This window comes from Pipistrellus hanaki (genome assembly GCF_964339955.1).
Source record: "Pipistrellus hanaki genome assembly, chromosome: 7".
Lineage (NCBI taxonomy): Eukaryota > Metazoa > Chordata > Mammalia > Chiroptera > Vespertilionidae > Pipistrellus > Pipistrellus hanaki.
Window position 1 is genome coordinate 17,148,744 of NC_140509.1, and position 19,836 is coordinate 17,168,579.

Genomic DNA, 19,836 nt, shown 5'->3' on the forward strand with positions numbered 1-19,836 from the left:
ATCCTCTAATGACCACACTGGAGTCTGCCAAAAGCAGTGTCTTCTCTCCCTAGTCCACACCATGGGACAGTCTGTCTGGGCTTTAGAGCATAGTGAGGGACCTGTTAAAACACACATTCTGGGTCTCACCTCAGTTTCTGATTCTATTGGGTTGGCAACTAAGTAATTGCGGGTCTCACACATATATGGCTTCAGTTGAATTTTTAGGTTTGCAGACGTAGTACAAATGTAAAACACATTTTGTTATTTGATAGTTGGCTATTCAGCTGTTAATCAGTAAAAAAAAGTTTAATTAATGGAGCTTGGTTGGGATGTTTTGCCACATCCACCATATAGTCCTGACCTTGCACCATCTGATTACTTTTTGTTTCAATCTTTACAAAACTCCTTGAATGGTAAAAATTTCAATAATGATGATGATGTCAAATCGTACCTGATTCAGTTTTTTGCTAATAAAAACCAGAAGTTTTTTGAACGTGGGATTATGATGCTGCCTGAAAGATGGCAAAAGGCCATTGATCAAAATGGGCAATACATTACAGAATAAAGTTATTTAGTTCCATGAAAAAATTGTCTTTGATTTTCTTTAAAAAATCCGCAATTACTTAGTTGCCGACCCAATATGTTGATGCTACTTCCAGTTGAAAGATGACTCTTTAAGGGCCACTGCCTTATACTGACCTACCCTGTGTAATTACACAGTCTTTCCTTCAGTTTTCACTTCATAAATTGCTATTACATTCCAATCTTATCTCTAGCAGGAGTAGATCTAGGTTACCCTGCCTGGAATTTTGAGGTTTCCCAAACATTTCACTTGAAGTTGATGATATCACTTGGTTTAAATACTAAGAACTGAAATTTTATTTACAAATTCCTGAAAGGTTGCTCATTGCTGACCCAAATGCACTGCTTAATTGCCTGCTTCCACAGAAGTCACTGGAAGCACCAATTAATAACATCAAGATCAGGATCTTGTATGGAACAAATCCAGCACAGAGAATAGTAGGTAGGTATTTTGTCTTGTTTTTCACCTGTTTCAAGTACCCATTATATTTAAAAATAGTCTCCATGGTTTAATATGAATTTAATAAAATTCTGCTTAATGTTTAGATGAACTATGGGCACATAACATACATAGTTTTATAAAATGATATTTTCATTTACATTCATAAACTAGAGGCTCAGTGCACAAAATTTGTGCACAGGGGAGTCCCTCAGCCCAATCTGCACCCTCTACAATCCAGGAGCTCTCAGGGGATGTCCTACTGATGGCTTAGGCCCACTGCCCATGGTTCTCTGCTTTCTGTGGGGCTGGAGGTTTTGCTGCAGCCATGGAGATGAACCCTCCATACCCTGCTCTCAGCTCTCTGCCTGCCTTGCCATGCACCATGCGAAGGAAGCCCCAATGCCCTGCAGTGTGCTCTGTCTGCCAGGCCTGGGGGCTTTGCCGACACCAACACACTAAGGAAGTACCCATGCCCTGTTGTCCTGGCTCTGTCTGTGGGGCCTGTGGGTGTTTCTGCTGTCACCTTGCTAAGGAAGCATCTAAGCCCTGCTGTTCAGGCTCTGTTTGCTGGGCCTGGGGCTTCCCTGCCACTGCAAGGCTAAGGAACACCCAAAGCCCTGCTGTTCTGGCTCTGTCTGCTGGGCCTGGAGGTGTTCCTGCCTCCTCTATGCTAAGGAAGCCTCCATGCCCTGCTGTCTGGGCTCTGACTGCTGCACCTGGGGGTGCTCCTGTCACCTCCACACTTAGGAGGCCCCAAGCCCTGCTGTCCAGGCTCTGTTTGCTGGGCCTGGGGCTTCCCTGCTGCCACCACACTAATTGCTCTCCAGGCTCTGACTGCCCTGTATGGGGCGGATCAAAAACCCCTCCAGAGTCGGATCCAGCCTTGCTGCTCCTGCGGAAAGGCCAGACACTCCAGCAGCGGAGCTGAGGGGACTGGGCACGGCCATCTTGTGGCTAAGGGGGCTGCCATTTTGTAGCAGAGTGATGGTTAATTTGCATATTACTCTATTATTAGATAGGACTAGCAAAAAAAGAAATAAATTTAGCTTAGCACAATTTTTCAAAAAGTGCCCTTCTACATATTACTCTGTTTTATATATGAAGTCATGGTTCAAGAATGCTAAATAGTAAAAAAAAAAAAAAACAAAAAAAACATATTTTAAATTACACATATTTCCCAAAGATTGATGTCAAACTTTCACGGTATTTTTTGGCTCTTCCATTTGCCACGTGTCAGTCACCACACATTGCTCTCCTACCTCATCATTTTTCAACTGAACTGATACTTATTTTATGATGACTTGAAAAGGTTTTCAATATTCCCCAAGCATGTAGATGATTTGTGACTGTAGATGATTTGTGACTGTTTCCTCACAGGTTAATTATTCTTTTCCTCTTTCAGCTAATTGTGCCAGACTAGAGTTTAAAGATTTATCTCCTTGACAGAAAAAAATTAAAATAGAAGACAGTAGCTTTTGTAGTTTTTGGTAGATCTTGCTTCACAAGTTTTAGCAAACTCTTGAGATTTAGCAAACTGCTCCACTCACTCTCTGAGAATCTAATGTAGTGTCAGGATTTTAAGAGTCATCTGTACAGTGAAACTCAACTGCCATTCCATATTCTCACTTATAATATGCCCCCATGATTTTCTTACCCTGATTTTCTTACCAAACCTGTACCTCCATGCCATATCATGACAGTCTATTTTGACTTTTGTCTTTTCTTCTTCTTTTTCCCCTCCCTCTCATCATCCTTATATACATCTGTTATTGTTTTTAAATTAAGGCCTAACTTGCATATAATATAGTGCACAAAGTCAAGGGTCTATAGACTATTTAATTTCCCAATATGTATGTAGCTCTGTATCATCCATCACTCTGGAAGGCTTTCTCATATTCTCATACAATCAGTGCTCTTTAGGATTCAATTTATTTCTTGTCACCATTTTTTCCATAATTATAGACAAGATTTTTAAGATAGTAGCAATGGAAGTCAACAGAATTAGGTCACTATCTTATTTTATGAGGTTAAAAGGAAGCATTTTATGCCTGACTACCATGAACTACAAGTCTTAAAAGTCACAAAGTCAAAAATACACACATTTTCATAAATACAGAATAAGTAATCAACCTCAGAACTTAATGTGAAGTACATTTTCCTTTTCCAATGAAATAGTGTGAATACATTTTCAGTCCAAACTGTCAAATAAATTCAGTCTAGATAAAAAATAAGTAAAAAGCCAACATTGCGCAGTGCTTAAAAACATTAGCCTTTGCCAGGCTCTGTCTGGGTTGAGTACATGCTCTGACATTTGCTGGCTGTTTATATCTGGACAAGGAGCTTAACTTTTATCCCCGCTTACTCACCTGTAAGATGCAGACAAAGAACTATTGTGAAGGCAAAGGGCAAAAATGAATATAAAAAAATCAGCAAACCATATGGAATGTAATATGTTTCTAATTAGCTTTGGTACAATAAGTGGAGACAGGCAAGTACATTAAAAGGTATTGAGTATCATTAGTATCTATTACTCTTAAATATATTACAAGCATTATTTCACATAATCAAAAAAAGAGAAAAATCATCTCAATTTGAAATAAATATATATCTGATGACATTTTTAAATTCTATATATAAATCAAAAGTGTCTTTTATAATTATGCTAGAGGACTGGTACACAAAATTTGTGCAGGGATAGGGGTGTTCCTCAGCCCAGCCTACACCCTCCCCAATCTGGGACCCCTTGAGGGATGTCTGACTGCCCATTTAGGCCCTATCTTAGGAGAAGTTGGACATCCCTCTGATAATCCAGGACTGCTGGCTCCCAACTGCCCTCCCCTCCAGGCCTGCCCCCCTCCCAGCTGTCTCCCCTGCAGGCCTGGTCACCCCTAACTGCCCTCCCCTACAGGCTTGATTGTCCCCAACTGCCCTCCCTTGCAGGCCTATTTCCTCCCATCTGCCCTCCCCTGCTAGCCATCTTGTGGTGACCATCTTTGACCACATGGGGGAAGCCATCTTGTGTGTTGGAGTAATGGTCAATTTGCATATTACTCTTTTATTAGATAGGATAGAAGCCTGGTGCACAGGTGTGGGCCAGCTGGTTTGCCCTGAAGGGTGTCCAGGATCATTATGGGGACTCCCTTGGGACATGGAGTGGCCTGGGTAAGGGGCCTGTGGTGGTTTTCAGGTTGGCCATGCCCCCCAGCACTAAGTGGAGGACACTGCTAGCTGGAAGCAGATATCTGAGATTTATTTATCTTCTATATTTGAAACTTTGTAATCTTGAGAGGAGGCCAGGGTCAGCCATGGCAGGTGGGAAGCTTGGCTTCCTCCATTGCCAGGGGTAACCCAAGCCTCCTACTTGCTCCAGCTCCATGGCTGCTGCCATCTTAGTTGGGTTAATTTGCATGCTCACTCTGATTGGCTGGTGGGCATAGCAAAGTGATGGTCAGTTTTCATGTTTCTCTTTTATTAGATAATATTTTTCAACATTAGGAGTTGCCATAAAATGCTTGTGTGTGTATGTCTATGTGTGTGCACTCATGCATATGTATGACAGGTAAAGATAGTGATCCCCATATTTGCTCTTGCAAAAGCCATAAACTGTAAAGTTTTCACCCAATCATTGTAGGGTACTCATAGAGTCCAAGGAATTTTCTCATGTGTAGTAACAAATAGTGTCACCTCCCCCATAACATCTGCTCTTTTCCTACCTTTCTACTCAGCCTCTCTGACAGATCTGAGCAAATAAGGACTCAAACTTGGCAATATCCAGTGAGTGTGTTATCAGTAACTCCAGACCTCAAAGCTGAGTTTGCTGGACGCCATGGAAGCCTCCAGTGGCCACTCACCAATTATCACCATCTTTGCTGCTGGCTACCAATGCTAGAGAGATAAGGATGAAGGCTTCATTAAGCCAGCATGAACTTGTCCTTTCTGGAACTTTCTTTCATTTAAAGCCATGATGTGTTCCATTTAAAAGTGGTGAGCCAGCATTTCTCTCTTTGGTGTTACATTTTATATCAATTTATGAATAATTTTTACTATCCTGAAGAATGGTATGTGTCCCTCATGGCTGGGAAACCTTATGTTCTTATTTCCTTTGTTAAAAAAAAGTATTCATTCTTTTTTTAAAAAATATTTTTTATTGATTTTTGTACAGAGAGGAAGGGAGAGAGATAGTTAGAAACATCGATGAGAGAGAATCATTGATCAGCTGCCTCTTGCACACCCCCTACTGGGGATATGCCTGCAACCAAGGTACATGCCCTTGACCAGAATCGAACCTGGGACCCTTCAGTCCCCAAGACGACGCTCTCTCCATTGAGCCAAACCAGTCTCGGCAAAAGTATTCATTCTTGAGGGAAGGGATTCCTTCTGCTTAGTTCCCTAACAACCACATCTATTTCTATATGTTGAAAACCATCAATTCATGGCAATATATCCAATTCTAATACAACACAGGGTCTATTTCCACCTTCCTCTCTTCCATATGCATAAATTCTTTCTCCAACAGTGAGAAACCTGGTTTCTATTATTCATATGTATTTGTTCAATCATAGCAGACATAGTAGTTTCAGAAATACTAACTCATGTGTCTAAGGTTAAAAACAAACAAGAAAGTCTATTCATTAGAGTTGAACATTTGTTTATATAAATATAGAAGACATACAGTCAAAAATGGCATTTGAACATTATTTGAATTGGTTCTGTGGTGGTTTTTTCCCCCCTTTATGGTGATTATTTTATGTATTTAAAGTATAGTTTAATTTGTTTTTGTGTTTATTCCATTTTTGGATTTTTCTTCCCACTTTTGTTGGTTATATTTTATTTTAAGAGTATGTAAGCATTAACATAATTTATAAGTTAAAACTATACCAAAAGGAAGTCAGAGAAGAGTCACTCCCTCCAACCAATTTTTCCTACCCCTTTGACACTTTCCAATCTGCCCACCCCATTCTCACCCACCCACTGTATACAACCAATTTCCTTAGTTTTTGGTACACTCTTCCTATGTTGCAAAAATGTGAAAGTACAGGTGTATTTTCGCATTTACCCTTTTTTTTTTTTTTTTAACACAAAAGGTAGAATACTATCAAAAACATTTTTGCACTTTGCTATTTTTTATTTAACAACCGGTGCACGAAATTCGTGCATGGGTAGGGTCCGTAGGCCTGGCTGGTGATGAGGGACAGTGCAATTGGGGTTCCGTGCTGGCACTGAGTTTGGTTGGCCTGATGCGGCCCACTCACCAGCCTGGCCCTCTGCCACCACTGCTGGTTGCTTCCTTTGGTGCTCCACCACTACCACCAGTCACCTCCTCTGTAGGGAGACCAGCAGAGCAATCGGAGGACCATGTTGGCTGGCCTGGAGCATGTGGGCTAGGGGCAGCTCCTGCATTGAGTGTCTGCCCCTGGAGGTCATTGTGCATCATAGCAACCCATGTTCCACCATTCCTTTTTTTAGGCTTTTATTATATAGGCTATATAGTGGAAATCACTCCAGATAAGTTCATAAAGATTCTTGTTCTTCATAAAAAATGTATAGGGCTACCATATGTTGAATAAACCATAGTTTATTCAACCAACTTTTTGTGTGTGGGCTATAGACTTTTTCAATATTTTGCAATTACAAATACTATTTCAATAAGTAATGTTGCAATATGAATCATCATATGGTTCAAGAACAATATAAAATTTCTAGAAGTGATTTGAAGATGAATCCCAGAAAGATGGCTGAATTAAAGAGCAAATGCACATGTAGTTTTGGTACACATTGCCAAATACCACTCCATAAAAACTATAGCAGAATGTGTGTGTGTGTGTGTGTGTGTGTGTGTGTGTGTTTAATTTTTACAATTTGAGAGATGAAGTGCCATGTCAATGAGATTTAAATTTCCATTTCTTTTTATGAATGGAATAAAAATTTATTTTATGTTTAGTGACCATTTTCATTTATTTTTGATAATTATTTGTTCATGTTCTTTGCCCATTTATTATATTTCTCACATACACACACATACACTTTTTTTTTTGAGAGGTGATAGCTTCTTAATAGCTTTTACATATTGGTAATGGGTGGTTTAAACTTTCTAGCTCTAATAGAGTCAATTTTTGTATTTTCATTTTCCTAGCAAATTATTTATCTAAGTTCCCAAATATATTTGTATAGAGGTTTTAATAGCTACCTCCCTGCCACCTCTCTTTATTTCTTACATTTTAATAGCTGTTTCTCCCTTGCCTTAATTTTTTTGTTTTATCTTTCTCTCTGTATTAAGCCACCTAGTCATTTGTCTATCAGTGTTTCCCAAACTTTTGACATATGTGTGCCCCTTCTATAATTTTTGTAATGCTGAGTACCCCTAGTACTCATGAGAATGTAGAATTAGGTGCAACTAAGCACGGTGCAGTGCATATCCCCACCAAACTCCAGTACAATGCCTACCCCCACCAAACTCTTCCCATACCCCTGGGGGTACACGTACCACACTTTGGGAAACACTGGTTCAAAACACAGAATTTTGATTTATTAATTATATATTTTTATTTTCTACTATCTATTTCATTAATTTTTATTTATGACTATCATTTTCTTCTTCAATTTAGATTTATTCTACTGTTTTTCTAGATTTTTAAATTGAGGAGTTATTTTAATTTTTTTAGTAAAAATGTTTGAGGCAATCATTTTTCTTTTATCACTACCTGTAAAAGAGTTACTTGACTGTTGTTTAACAATCTTAAATAACAATGTAGGCAAAGACTCATCAATGATAAATATCTCTAAAATACTTATTTTTTTTTTCTTCTGGGGAGGAGGATATCTTTGTACATATTGTCAGATGGTACCGTCTTTTTAAAAATTTATCAACTAAATAAATAGGATTATCAAATGTCATAAAGTAAAAAGAAGTAAGAACAGATTTTTTGTTGTTGTTAAAGTTTAATTTTATAGGTAAATATTTTGGAAATTTTGTTCCATATTATCATTTAACTGGGATGAGTCTAGTTAGAGTAATTATGAGTCCTATAAAATATTGCACAAGAATCATACCTATGTGGTTGTTTAGGTATGTTCTTTATTCTAAAAGCTACTTTTGTTTTTAAAGGACACCATAAGACAAAGGTAGATCCAATCTTTGGATTCATTCTTTATACATGTAAAAAATCATGTAGTAGGAATGACAATGATGTTACAGGTGTTTTTTTTTCCTCCAAGTTGTTTCATGAAACATGTGATTCTTCATTTTAGTCCAAAATTCTAGTGACCTAAAATCCTGTGGTTACCACTTTAGACATCCTCAACGTGATTTAATTCCTTCACTTTAAAGTAACAAATGTATCTCAAAGTCTTAAGTTGGCATTGTGTTGCTTTTGTAAATTGATGTATGAGAGAGATTACTGTGAAGATCCTAGAGAAAAAGATGCATTGCTGTTTGGAATCAAATGTGTAACTAACAGGCTTACAATTTCCCCTCTGGGATGTGTCAGTTAAATGATGCACCTTTCTCCACCAGGTCTAAGTAACGCAGCCCTTTTCCACTTAATCTTGTGCATTGCATGTTGAGCATTTCAGAAAACTTTGTCTTGACATAGACAAGTAGCCTTGCACTTTTCCTTGAGCAATTCATGCTCACAGCCTGCTGTTGTCTTCAAGGAACCACAGTTACTAAGAAGATCTTCATACTCACAACTATTGGCTGTAACAAAAACAGATTAGTTACAGGTTATGATTTTCTTTAGTAGCAGCAAAACGATTCAGATTTTCAAAATGCATGGGTGTAGAGGGAGCCTGGCTGGGCAGTTCAACTGGTTAGAGAGACATCCCAATACACCAAGGTTGCAGGTTTGATCCTGGAATTAACCAATGAATGCATAAATATTAAGTGGAACAACAAAGCAAAGTCTCTCTCTCTCTCTCTCTCTCTCTCTCTCTCTCTCTCTCTCCCTCTCCCTCTCCCTCTCCCTCTCCCTCTCCCTCTCCCTCTCCCTCTCCCTCTCCCTCTCCCTCTCCCTCTCCCTCTCCCTCTCTCTCTTTCTCCACTCTCTCTCTCCTCTCTCTCTCTCCTCTTTCTCAGTTGAATGCTTTTGCTAATAGGATAATTCCAAGCTCTTTAGCAAATAGCATTCAGCAGTGGTATAAATATTCAACTTTTTTCTTCTTTAGTTGATTTATAATTTTGATACCGTCAATATTCTGAATTAAAGCTTTATGAAAAGAAGGCTAACTGAAGATGAATGAGTTTGAAAGGTAAAAATCTCAGAGAATGGGTCAGCTCTATTGTTCATAATTTTAATGAAAGCATCCCAACTATGAAAGACCAACAGCTTTTTTTACTTCTATTCGTAAGAACTTCGAAATGAAATATATGACATTTATTTTATTCTCTCCTTTTGCTACCAATTTTGTATTCAGATTGAATTTTTGTCATTATAAAGTACACAAAGCTACTATCAAATGATAAGGTAAGTGATCATTTGTCAAGTCAAACATTATGATTCAAATTATACTGTAAAATATGATAATTAGCATGATGAATATATTAGCACAAAAGAAATTTAATATTTGGTTTGCCTGTCTAGATTGAGCCATAATGTTCATCTCACATCTGCAGATTTATTTTTATTTTTTCAAAAAGCCACCTTTTGTGTAATGATACTTTGATGAAAAGTTACCAGAACCTTGTGTAATTAATATTAATGAGCTTTTTATAGTCACAAAAGCCATTGATGGTAGATGTTTCACTATGTTAGAGTTGGTAATATCCTTTTTGTTACAAAACATATGTAAGTTATGAAAGTGTAAAAATGTTTACTTAAACACATCCTGTTGAGGAATATTTCTGTATTTTGCATCAATACCTGTATTTAAGTTGGTAACTTTAGGAGAGTTCTTAACCCATAAAAAGAAAAGAACATATCAACTCTTTATTATAACAGCAGGTAAAATCACTTCAAACTTACTGCATAGTCCATTGTTACAGCTAGTGGGGCAACTGGCACAGGGTGTTCCTTGTTGGTAAGGGGTATTCTTTTTACTCACATTATTGCCTCTGAAATTTAAAAAATTATAACGTCAAATATTTTTCACTTTGCTGTTTCGCTTATACTCCACAGGTAGCCTTAGTCACCAAATATACATAGTTATTAAAAGTGAAAAGTTACAATTCCCAATGTGTAATTCAGATGGCCTCCAAATTAAGAAAATACCTCAAACATTGACTCATCTCCTTCACTATTATTCTGTAGGTTGAACAACTAAATTGAAATAACTGCAATCTAAATATTTCAGAGTATATTTCAACACTCTCTTCACCTCCCACAAGATGTGGTTAAATTGGTAAGGCAGTGCACCCCACTGTGCTGGCTAGGGTTAGACCACATCTCCTAGACAGACAGGAGAAACTCTTGGGGCTAGGGAGTTGTAGTATGAAAGAAAATACTCAATGCTACCATATCATTTATATTTGGAAGATGATAAAATACCACAATTTCTCTGATATGTACTAGGGACAGTATATATTTCTAGGCAGGAACGATGTGGGAGATTTAGTTTGGTGTGGGGAGGGGTCCCTCTGTCTCTAGTCATAAGGAATTTAAGCTAAGAGATCCGTTGAGATTAGATCTTCGATATGTCCATAGGATTTATTGTGGATGACTTCAAATATATTGTTGGATGAAACAGCATGTTGCCTGCTATAAGTCAAGGCAGTATGGGGTGGTTCATTATGGAGCTGTTTTTGTGTGTGAAAACTGCTGAGGCTAGGTCAGTGTGGCTCAGGGGTTGAATATCAATCTATGAACCAGGAGGTCACAGTTCGATTCCCCATCAGGGCACATGCAAGGAGGGAGTGTGCAGGAGGCAGCCGATCAATAATTCTCTCTCATCATTGATGCTTCTATCTCTCCCTCTCTCTTGCTCTCTGAAATCAATATATATATATATATATATATATATATATATATATATATATATATATACATATATTTTATGATTATATATTTAAACTGCTGAGAAAGACTTCAGATGTTAACTTTTTCTGGACTCTGAAATATATTAAAGATCTCTTGAAAAACCTCTGAAACTCAAGAGAAGGAATCATTTTTAATGGTAGAAATGCAAATAGTTTGTAGATAAACAGGAGCAGAAACATTTTTGCAGAAAAGGCAGAAATCACAATCTTTGATCCCGAATTTGCCACTGCACTACCACCCCTTGCTTAATCATCAAGCATCAATAGGGCATGAAAGTAGTGAGAACTGATGACAGCTAAACGAGAGACACGCACACTCCACATGCTCAGAGAATAATCTTGAGTACTGGGAAAAGGCGATTGAGAGAAAAGACATTGTTTTACAGTTGAGAAAAAGGAGCTTCACGTTTATACTTGGTCTCTTATCTCTCCTGAAAAAGCATTTCCAAAGACTTATTCCTTTACTGAAACACATGTTTTTATTCTGATTTGTCTAATATATGAAAATTTAAAAGTATCAAATTGCAGATGGAAATATTGACATTATCTCTAAAGTGTATACTCACGCAGGACAATAGTGGCAAACATAGTAGTATTTTAGATTTTCTTGATTGGGACAATAAGCAATTCCACATCCAACACGGTAAGATGAGTACCAAACAAGCTACAAATCCATGAGGGGATATATAAAGAATAATGTGAGAAAGGGAAAATATTAAAGGACAAATACCAAATAAAAACTTGGAAAAATGTTACTACTATAGCTTGTAGCCATGTATGTCATGGAAATATTTATATGATTGAAATAAAAATCACACACTTTTAAAATGTTAAATTTTTATGTACATTCACTGCTCTATCCATTTGTAATGCTGGAGAAATACACACTGCACTTTCCAACCAAGAGTTTTGCAAGCCATCAAAATAAAATGACAGCTGCGGGTGAAGTACAGTCCAATGGTTCTGTGTTGTACCTATTCGGGCTCTTTCCCCAAATTAAACACTGGAATGGGTCATAATTTGAAGAAGCTTTCTGTATGAGAGCATTTGCGGTAGAAATATTTTCATCATTCCCTTTACCTGGGTATAATGTCCAACCACTACACTGGAAGACTTTGGTCCTGAACCATAAACAAAATCGTCACTCTCATCAAACCAGTTTTGGAGTGCATTTGACCACTCAGTAGGGTCACTTGACATATAGAGATTCTCACCACATTTCGTACCTATGAAGGAACAGAACATGAGGAAAGCGATAAAGCTGCAATGGTAAAAGAAATCAACTATTTGAACACCAGGATCATTGATATATCTTCTATTATTTTTTTGAATCGACTATATGGTTCCATGCATTATAATTACACAGTCCATACAAAATACTTGATTATCATCAAAACATTTTTAATGAATCAACATAATCAAAATATCATCCTGATTTTAAAAAGGTTTCATATTTGTAAAGAAAAAAAAATTAGGTAAAATTTCACATAATTCAATTATTTTGAGAATACAAAATAAATAATTTCAGAACACCAAATGGCTACATAATATCACAAAAGGTCAGTGGATTAGAAATCAGAAAGCCTGGTTAGCTTTTTGATATATGTCACTACATCAGGTTGTGTTCTTGGGTAAGTCATTCCTTCCATGTTTTACTTTACTCATGAGGAGGTTGGGAGGAACAAATTAGATACTGCTTGAGAAATTATTTATATTATATAACAAACAATCATTAGCACAAAATGGCATTTATCATAACTATCTCTCCATATAGAGATACTGTGATTACAAAAAGCCAAGTGTAAGTAACATTTATTCATAGTCTTAAAGTAATACACCAGAAGGATCCATTCTATTTTATTTGTCCACTGTTATTTTATTTCTTCTTTTATTCAACAAATGTTTATTAATTTACATACTGGTTTGTCGTTCCTCTGGTTTACTGTGTTCTAAAGTGCACTGGTTTGCCCACTTCTGGGCATTTATCATTGCTTCTCTGTTCCATTCCTAATTATTATAAGGAAAAAATATATACACTTAAGAGTTCACTCAAACAAAACATGCACATTGTAATCTGATTGGGATAAAATTAATTTGCACTACTTCAAAATTTCTGTAGATGTATTAGCTATTTGTCATTGATCTTAAAATATCTCTGGTGTGTCTTTATCTGCCAAAATGCCCATTTCCCACAAGAGAAATGACTATTTATGATCGCACAGCAGCCACACCTGGGATTTTTAGTGATGGTACTATTCTAAATATTGATCTTATGTGAAGCATTATAATTATACTAGAGGCCTGGTCCATGAAATTCACGCATGAGGTGGGGGAGGGCCTGCACCCTCTTGCAATCTGGGACCCCACCTTGGGGGATGTCTGACTGCCAGTTTAGGCCTGATCCCGAAGCAGGATGGGGCCTGAACTGTCAGTCGGACATCCCTCTTGTAATCTAGGACCACTGGATCCTAACCACTCTGCCTTCCACATTGCCCCTAACCACTTGCCTGCCTGCCTGACTGCCCCTAACCCCTCTGCCTGATTGCTGCCTGATCGCCCTAACCACCTCTGCCTTGGCCCCCACCGCTGCGGCTGTGTCTGGAAGAACATCTGGAATAACGTTGAGGTCATTTGGCTATCAGGTCAAATTATCATATTACACTTTTATTATTATAGATTTTGATAATAATAAGCTGATCTAGATTATTTCCAATTCCATTTGTAGCCCACTGTTTTCATATAGGAGATATTTAGCTTTCAGGGACTGTGCCCTGGAAAGGGTTCTATTTACCCTCAATGGCACTGATTCTGAAAGAAAAAGGGTTTATTTTAGACTAGAAAAGAGTGAAGAAAAAAATATAACAGCTTCACGTTTGATGCCTGATAGTCTGGTTTCTAATTCTGTCTTCCAAAACGTATAGCCCTGTAAACTTGATGAGTTGTTTAACCATTATAAAGTAAAACTAAGAATTTCTTCCTATAACATAACTCAAATAAAACAGCAAAACAGAGGCAGCATGTTGTAAGCCACAACAGATGCCAACTACCAGCTTGTACCCACCACTTTCCTTATATTACTGCTTCTTACCATCTGTAGCATGTTGCTGGCAGGTGGAGAGACTGATTTCCTTAATGCATTGTGTTTATTTACAATATCTTTTTGGATATGCGATTGAGTGGTTAACAAAGCAGAAAAGGCTGGATCCTAAAGGGAAATGAAGTCAGGGTTTTTAAAACATTTTTGAAAAACCTTTAATATATAAGAGTACATAAGTTGATTCAATGTAGCAAGGACCACTTTAAAAAGTGTTCAGTTAAGCCAATATTAGTTGCCAAGCATCACCAAGGAATCTCAGCCAAAGCTGTGACAGATAGGAAAGAAGTAACTTGAAGATTTGAGAATGAAAGTGTAATTCATAGCATGACAAAATTTTAAAAATTGTTTAAGGCCACAGATGCCCATTTCTAGTTTTAGGAAATTCTTAATATGGCATATGAGTGATAATATTTTATAACCACAAAAATGCACAATAGGAGCCCTAAGATATATTCATTTACATTTGATCGGGCGACAGCAAAAGGAATTAAGGGGAGGTCAAGGTTCATCCTAGACTTTGAGGGAATATTGACCTTGTATGATATCTATATTCAGAGACAGATGTATTTAGAATGTATTGGGAAAAGAATATTTAGGCTCAGTTGAAATGCATTCAAAATTCTACATAACTCATTCTACCTTTTGTGGTTAGATTTTATGGAATCACTTAAAAGACAAATTTGCAATATTAAACAAATCTCCAAGGTAATTTGGAGGAAGCAAAGCCATCCAGTTATGGACTATTGTTGATTCTTTTCCTTTATTAACAGAAATAATTAAGGTATTAAATCAGTCACCAATACTTATTGGGTTATCTTTGTGTGTGGGTGTGTGGGGTCTAAGTGTGAAAGGAGAGTAGGGTGTGTGATTGTTCCATAAAGTTTATGTAATTTAATGACCTAAATTTATGATTATCTAAAATACTATTTCAATGTGTATTTAATATAAAAGCTATTAAAGCAATATTTTCCTCTGCTTCTATACTAAATTGTTTAAATCTGGAATGTATTTTATACTTACAGTACAGCTCATTTTATTTTATTTTATTTTATTTTATTATTTCTTAATTGATTAAGATATTACATATATGTCCTTATTCCCCCATTACATCCCACCACCATTCATGCCCCCAACCCCATGTTGTCTGTGTCCATTGATTAGGCTTATATGAATGCATATAAGTCCTTTGGTTGATTTCTCCCGCTTAGGTTCTGATTAATGTTTCTCTGTTTCTGGATCTGTTTTTGTTCATCAGTTTATGTTGTTCATTGTATTCCACAAATGAGTGAGATCATGTGGTATTTATCTTTCTCTGCCTGGCTTATTTCACTTAGCATAATGGTCTCCATCTCCATCCGTGTTGTTGCAAATGGTAGGAACTTTTTTTTTTTTTTTTTACTGCAGCATAGTATTCCATTGTGTAGATGTGCCACGGTTTTTTAATCCACTCATCTGCTGATGGGTACTTCTGTTTCCAAATTTTAGCTATGGTGAATTGTGCTGCTATGAACATAGGGGTGCATATATCCTTTCTGATTCATGTTTCTAATCTCTTGGGATATATTCCTAGAAGTGGGATCACTGGATCAAATGGGAGTTCCATTTTTAGTTTTTTGAGAAAACTACATACTGTTCTCCACAGTGGCTGCACCAGTCTGCATTCCCACCAGCAGTGCATAAGAGTTCCTATACAGCTTAGTTTAGACAAGCCACATTTCAAGTGTTCAATAGCCACATGTGACTAGCAGTTACTCTACTGGACAGTGCAGCCTTGGATTTTCATCTAGGTAATTATGCTAAGTGCTCTGAGCAACCAGTGAGTACTTTGTGATGGGCCAGACACCCCTGCCCTTCCCACTCTCAAAGTGCCTTGCCATCCCACAAAGTTGCCTGGATAGGGCTAGAAGGATTTTCTACTCTAACATTACCTTACTTTCTGCAGGTAAAGGTGGAAGCAGGACAGCAGCCAAAAGCACCACCACTGAGAGTAAAGCCATTGCTGGGAAGTAAGTTAAAAGAGAACAAAATAGTTCTGCGTTGAAACTAGTAGTACATGAACAAGAGGGGAAAATCAATATAGTGAACATATTGTCTCATAGCCACTATGACTCCCAAATTCATAATGTAACAAGCGAAGACTGCCATATGGTACCAGTAGAATAATAGTGGAACTAACATTGTCTCTGGTAGAGACAATCTATATATATAAAAGCCTAAGCTTATATATATATATATATATATATATATATATATATATATATATAATCATTATATATATATATATATATATATATATATATATATATATATATATATATATATAAATGACCAAACCACAGGAACAACTGGTTGACCAGTCTCTATGACGTGCTCTGACCACCAGGGGGCAGATACTCAGAGCAGGACAACCTCCTGAAGGCCCTCCCCTTAGCCAGACACCCTCTTGCCACTCCTCCCCAAGGACATCCAGCCCCCTCCCCCGCCCCATCATCCCCTGTTAGGGGGGCATGGCTGGCCAACCTCCCTGGGTATCTCCCTCCAGTTACTTCTCCTCATAGGTCTCAATCGCTAGCCAGGCTGAGGGACCCTACCCTTGCACAAATTCATGCACTGAGCCTCTAGTAAAATGTAAACTGATGAACATGACTGATGTCCTTAAAGTATATATAATATATATAAATTGTCACATTTTTACCTTTTTCTATTAAAGATAGTTCTAGTGAATTGTTTCAAAGTCATAAACATGGGAATTATTTAAAGCTTCTATTTTAGAATGAAATATAAATAATTCATTTAAGTTTCAATTTGATATAGTGAGTAAAATTTACTTGATTCTCTCAATAATAAAAATTTAACCATAAAGTTTTAAAAACCATTGATATATTAAATGTATCATTTTATCACTGGCAAAATAAAAATGATTGACAAATAACATGTTCACATTACAATACATGGGTCATTGCTTACTGTTGGTCTTCAGAGCAGGATGGAGTATCTGCTTTACCTGATTGGAAGAAGGGAAGTGAAGAGGTCAGAGCACCATATATATTTCACCTACTTCTGTTTCAGCAAATTCTGGTTGCTCCAGTAAATCTAAGTCAATAAAGTTTTTAAACAGATTTTTTTTACACCCATAGCTTAAAATTTCATTGCCAGTTTCCTGACATTGTTTTTTTGACATTGACTCCCACAAAGTTTTTAATCTGAGTAAAGTACGCCCTTCTTCCCTAACCAGCCTTCCCTTCTTAGGCACCCTACCATTTGGATGCTGCCCTAGTACTTTTATAATAACCACTCCAGACAAGTTAATCACTTCAAAGATAACTTGAATCCTACTTTGTGGCTGAACTGGTGCGACTCAGCTTTCTGTGGCATTGACTTCCTAGTTAACTTTCTATACCTTATTGGTTGTGAACATAGTTTTTAAAAACATCAGTGCTGGGAAACCCTCTTGGAAAATCCAGTTTTCTCTTCTGTAAAATGTGGATCATCTTATCATCTGTTTGCTTTGAAAACTGAAAGGCATAAAATACCTAACATAATGCCTGGCATAGAATACTCAACAAATGGAAATTATTAATATTTTCATTATTATCCTTTATACTGTGTGGTAGTTTTCTGAGCTCCTAGGAGCTTCCATAAATGCATGTTGTTTGATTAAACTGCTAATTTTAAAAGTACTTCTAATACCTGTATTTATTTTTTGCATGTATGGGGAATTTTATAGTTTGCATAAATAAAAATATAAAAATTTAAGGCACAGTGTATAACTATAAATATTACAACTGGCCACTGTTGGACAAGTATTAAATAAAGTAAAATTCCAGAAACATAAAACCTTCCTAAGTCATTATCTTCTTTCTACTACAATTGGAAAAGTTTCTAGTTTTCTAGGGAGAAGATTCAGATCACCTTTAGATATGTGTGCCTTCACTGGGTAGCCAAATACCTGAGTTGAAGGTACTATCTCAAATGAAGTTAAACACAAATTAGAGGGGAAGCGTCAGATTAGCATGTTTTAGAGCTACTGGCAAACTAACTTACTGTGACATTAATTACATTACCTGCTGATTAATCCTTTAAGCACTAAATTATGTAGATTATACATTCATGACCAAAAAGATTACCATCACATGCCATACCTGAACCACCACACCATGAATCCATTAACCAAAGATTCCTATTGAAGAATTCTTTTTCATAAGTTCTTCAAATTTTGGTTAAAATACTGCACTTAGTGGCTAGATGTACACATTCCTCGGTTACAGAGTTCCTAATAGGTCCACTGTACCTGTGTTGTAAGTTTCTTTGTATTATATATAGACACATTTAAGATTGGAAGGTTAATGCTATTTACATGGTTATTCACAATCAATCATTTCTAAAAACTCTAAGTTTGTGACTAGTCTTTTAAGAGCAGCATTATCTGAAATAGACCACATATTGTTCCTTACCCACATTTAGTTATTAATCAAAATCATACAGATCTCTTAAGGTTCTGAACACATATTTAGGGATATTTTCAAAATGAGTTTCATACTCTACTTTGTAAGTTGGCTAATAACACAGTGGGTAGAGAGATGGCCAACACAGGTCAGGTAAACTGTCCACTCTACTCTGGTTCCTTTGAAGTGGTGAATGACAAGTACTTTCACATGTGGCCATTGCACCTTGTACAATATTTAACAGTGAGCCCGTGAAGGGTTAAGTCTTCTTCTGTCCCCAATCCCTCCCTTCTCCCTGCAACTACTTGGCCCATAAGAGGCACTCAGGGCTAAATGAATGACATAACCAGGATGCCAGGTGGGTATTCATTGGGTATTACCACTTGAAAACAAATACATTAATAAATTCATTCAGAAACTAGTGTTTTTAACATTATGTTCAAAGCTAGGTATTTGATTTGAATAATTACTAAAAAGAGAATACAAGATTAAGAAACCTGCATTAACAAAATGGAAACCCATGTTAATATTTGGTGTTATAAACCCAATCACCTTTCCACAAAATAATTATTTGCAGAGAAAGGAAATTCTAAGTGCTTTTATCTTGCTCCTTCTATTACATACTCAGTGAACTATCCTTAGTATAAAATCATGGCTAGTCTGTACTTAGCTCCTCTCTCTCCTCCCCTGGCCTTGATTCAACATTTCTTGTACTATCAATAATTTATCCTTTACATCAGCCCGAGATTATACTTACAAAAAGAAAAATGATTATTTTTTTTAATTCCTTTAAACCCATATACATACATAGTTGAAAGTTTGGCTGCCATTCCCTCCTCCCTCCCCCCTCACCCCCACCACTACTTACTAATAGAATAGTACTGTGCCCTCGTTGCAGATGTTTTAAAACCAGGATGTCAGGGTTCTGCTGGGGTGTCTACAGGAAGAGCATGGTGTATGGTTCCATAATCCTGAAACAGGGTAAAAGAGGGCATTTAACATAACGATGTGAAGCCTAGGTAGAATCACTCATCTCTGAACTTGAAACTCAACACAACTGTTTAGTCTTGTTCTCTAATACTTTGCTGTATTAATTTGGTCTCACCTTTAGGACCATACTCGCCTTCTGAGATCAGACTGCTTTGATGTCCTTGTATTTTATTCAAATACTAATAAATAATTGGGTTAATTGACATTCTTGGAATATCACAACCTAATTTCAAGATTCACAACTCCTCATCTAGGCCTCTAATCCATATACTCTTCAGAGGATAAACTCTGTAAGCAGACACCCACATAATGGGCATTTGCAACATCG

The 19,836-nt window shown here is 37.0% G+C and overlaps 1 protein-coding gene across 1 annotated transcript in view; it reads right to left on the reverse strand.

Annotated features, from left to right (window-relative positions):
* Positions 1 to 8,566: 8,566 nt before the first annotated feature.
* Positions 8,567 to 19,836, reverse strand: part of LOC311625830 (uncharacterized protein) — a 38,643-nt gene continuing 27,373 nt past the window's right edge. Inside the window, exons 9-16 of the mRNA XM_084890470.1 lie at positions 17,041 to 17,077; positions 16,002 to 16,116; positions 14,065 to 14,181; positions 12,896 to 12,983; positions 12,057 to 12,202; positions 11,543 to 11,640; positions 9,967 to 10,055; positions 8,567 to 8,702 (exon numbers count right to left, since the gene is read on the reverse strand). Coding sequence (XP_084746596.1) covers positions 8,575 to 8,702; positions 9,967 to 10,055; positions 11,543 to 11,640; positions 12,057 to 12,202; positions 12,896 to 12,983; positions 14,065 to 14,181; positions 16,002 to 16,116; positions 17,041 to 17,077 — 818 coding nt within the window. The 3' untranslated portion in view covers positions 8,567 to 8,574. The remainder of the gene's footprint in view (positions 8,703 to 9,966; positions 10,056 to 11,542; positions 11,641 to 12,056; positions 12,203 to 12,895; positions 12,984 to 14,064; positions 14,182 to 16,001; positions 16,117 to 17,040; positions 17,078 to 19,836) is intronic.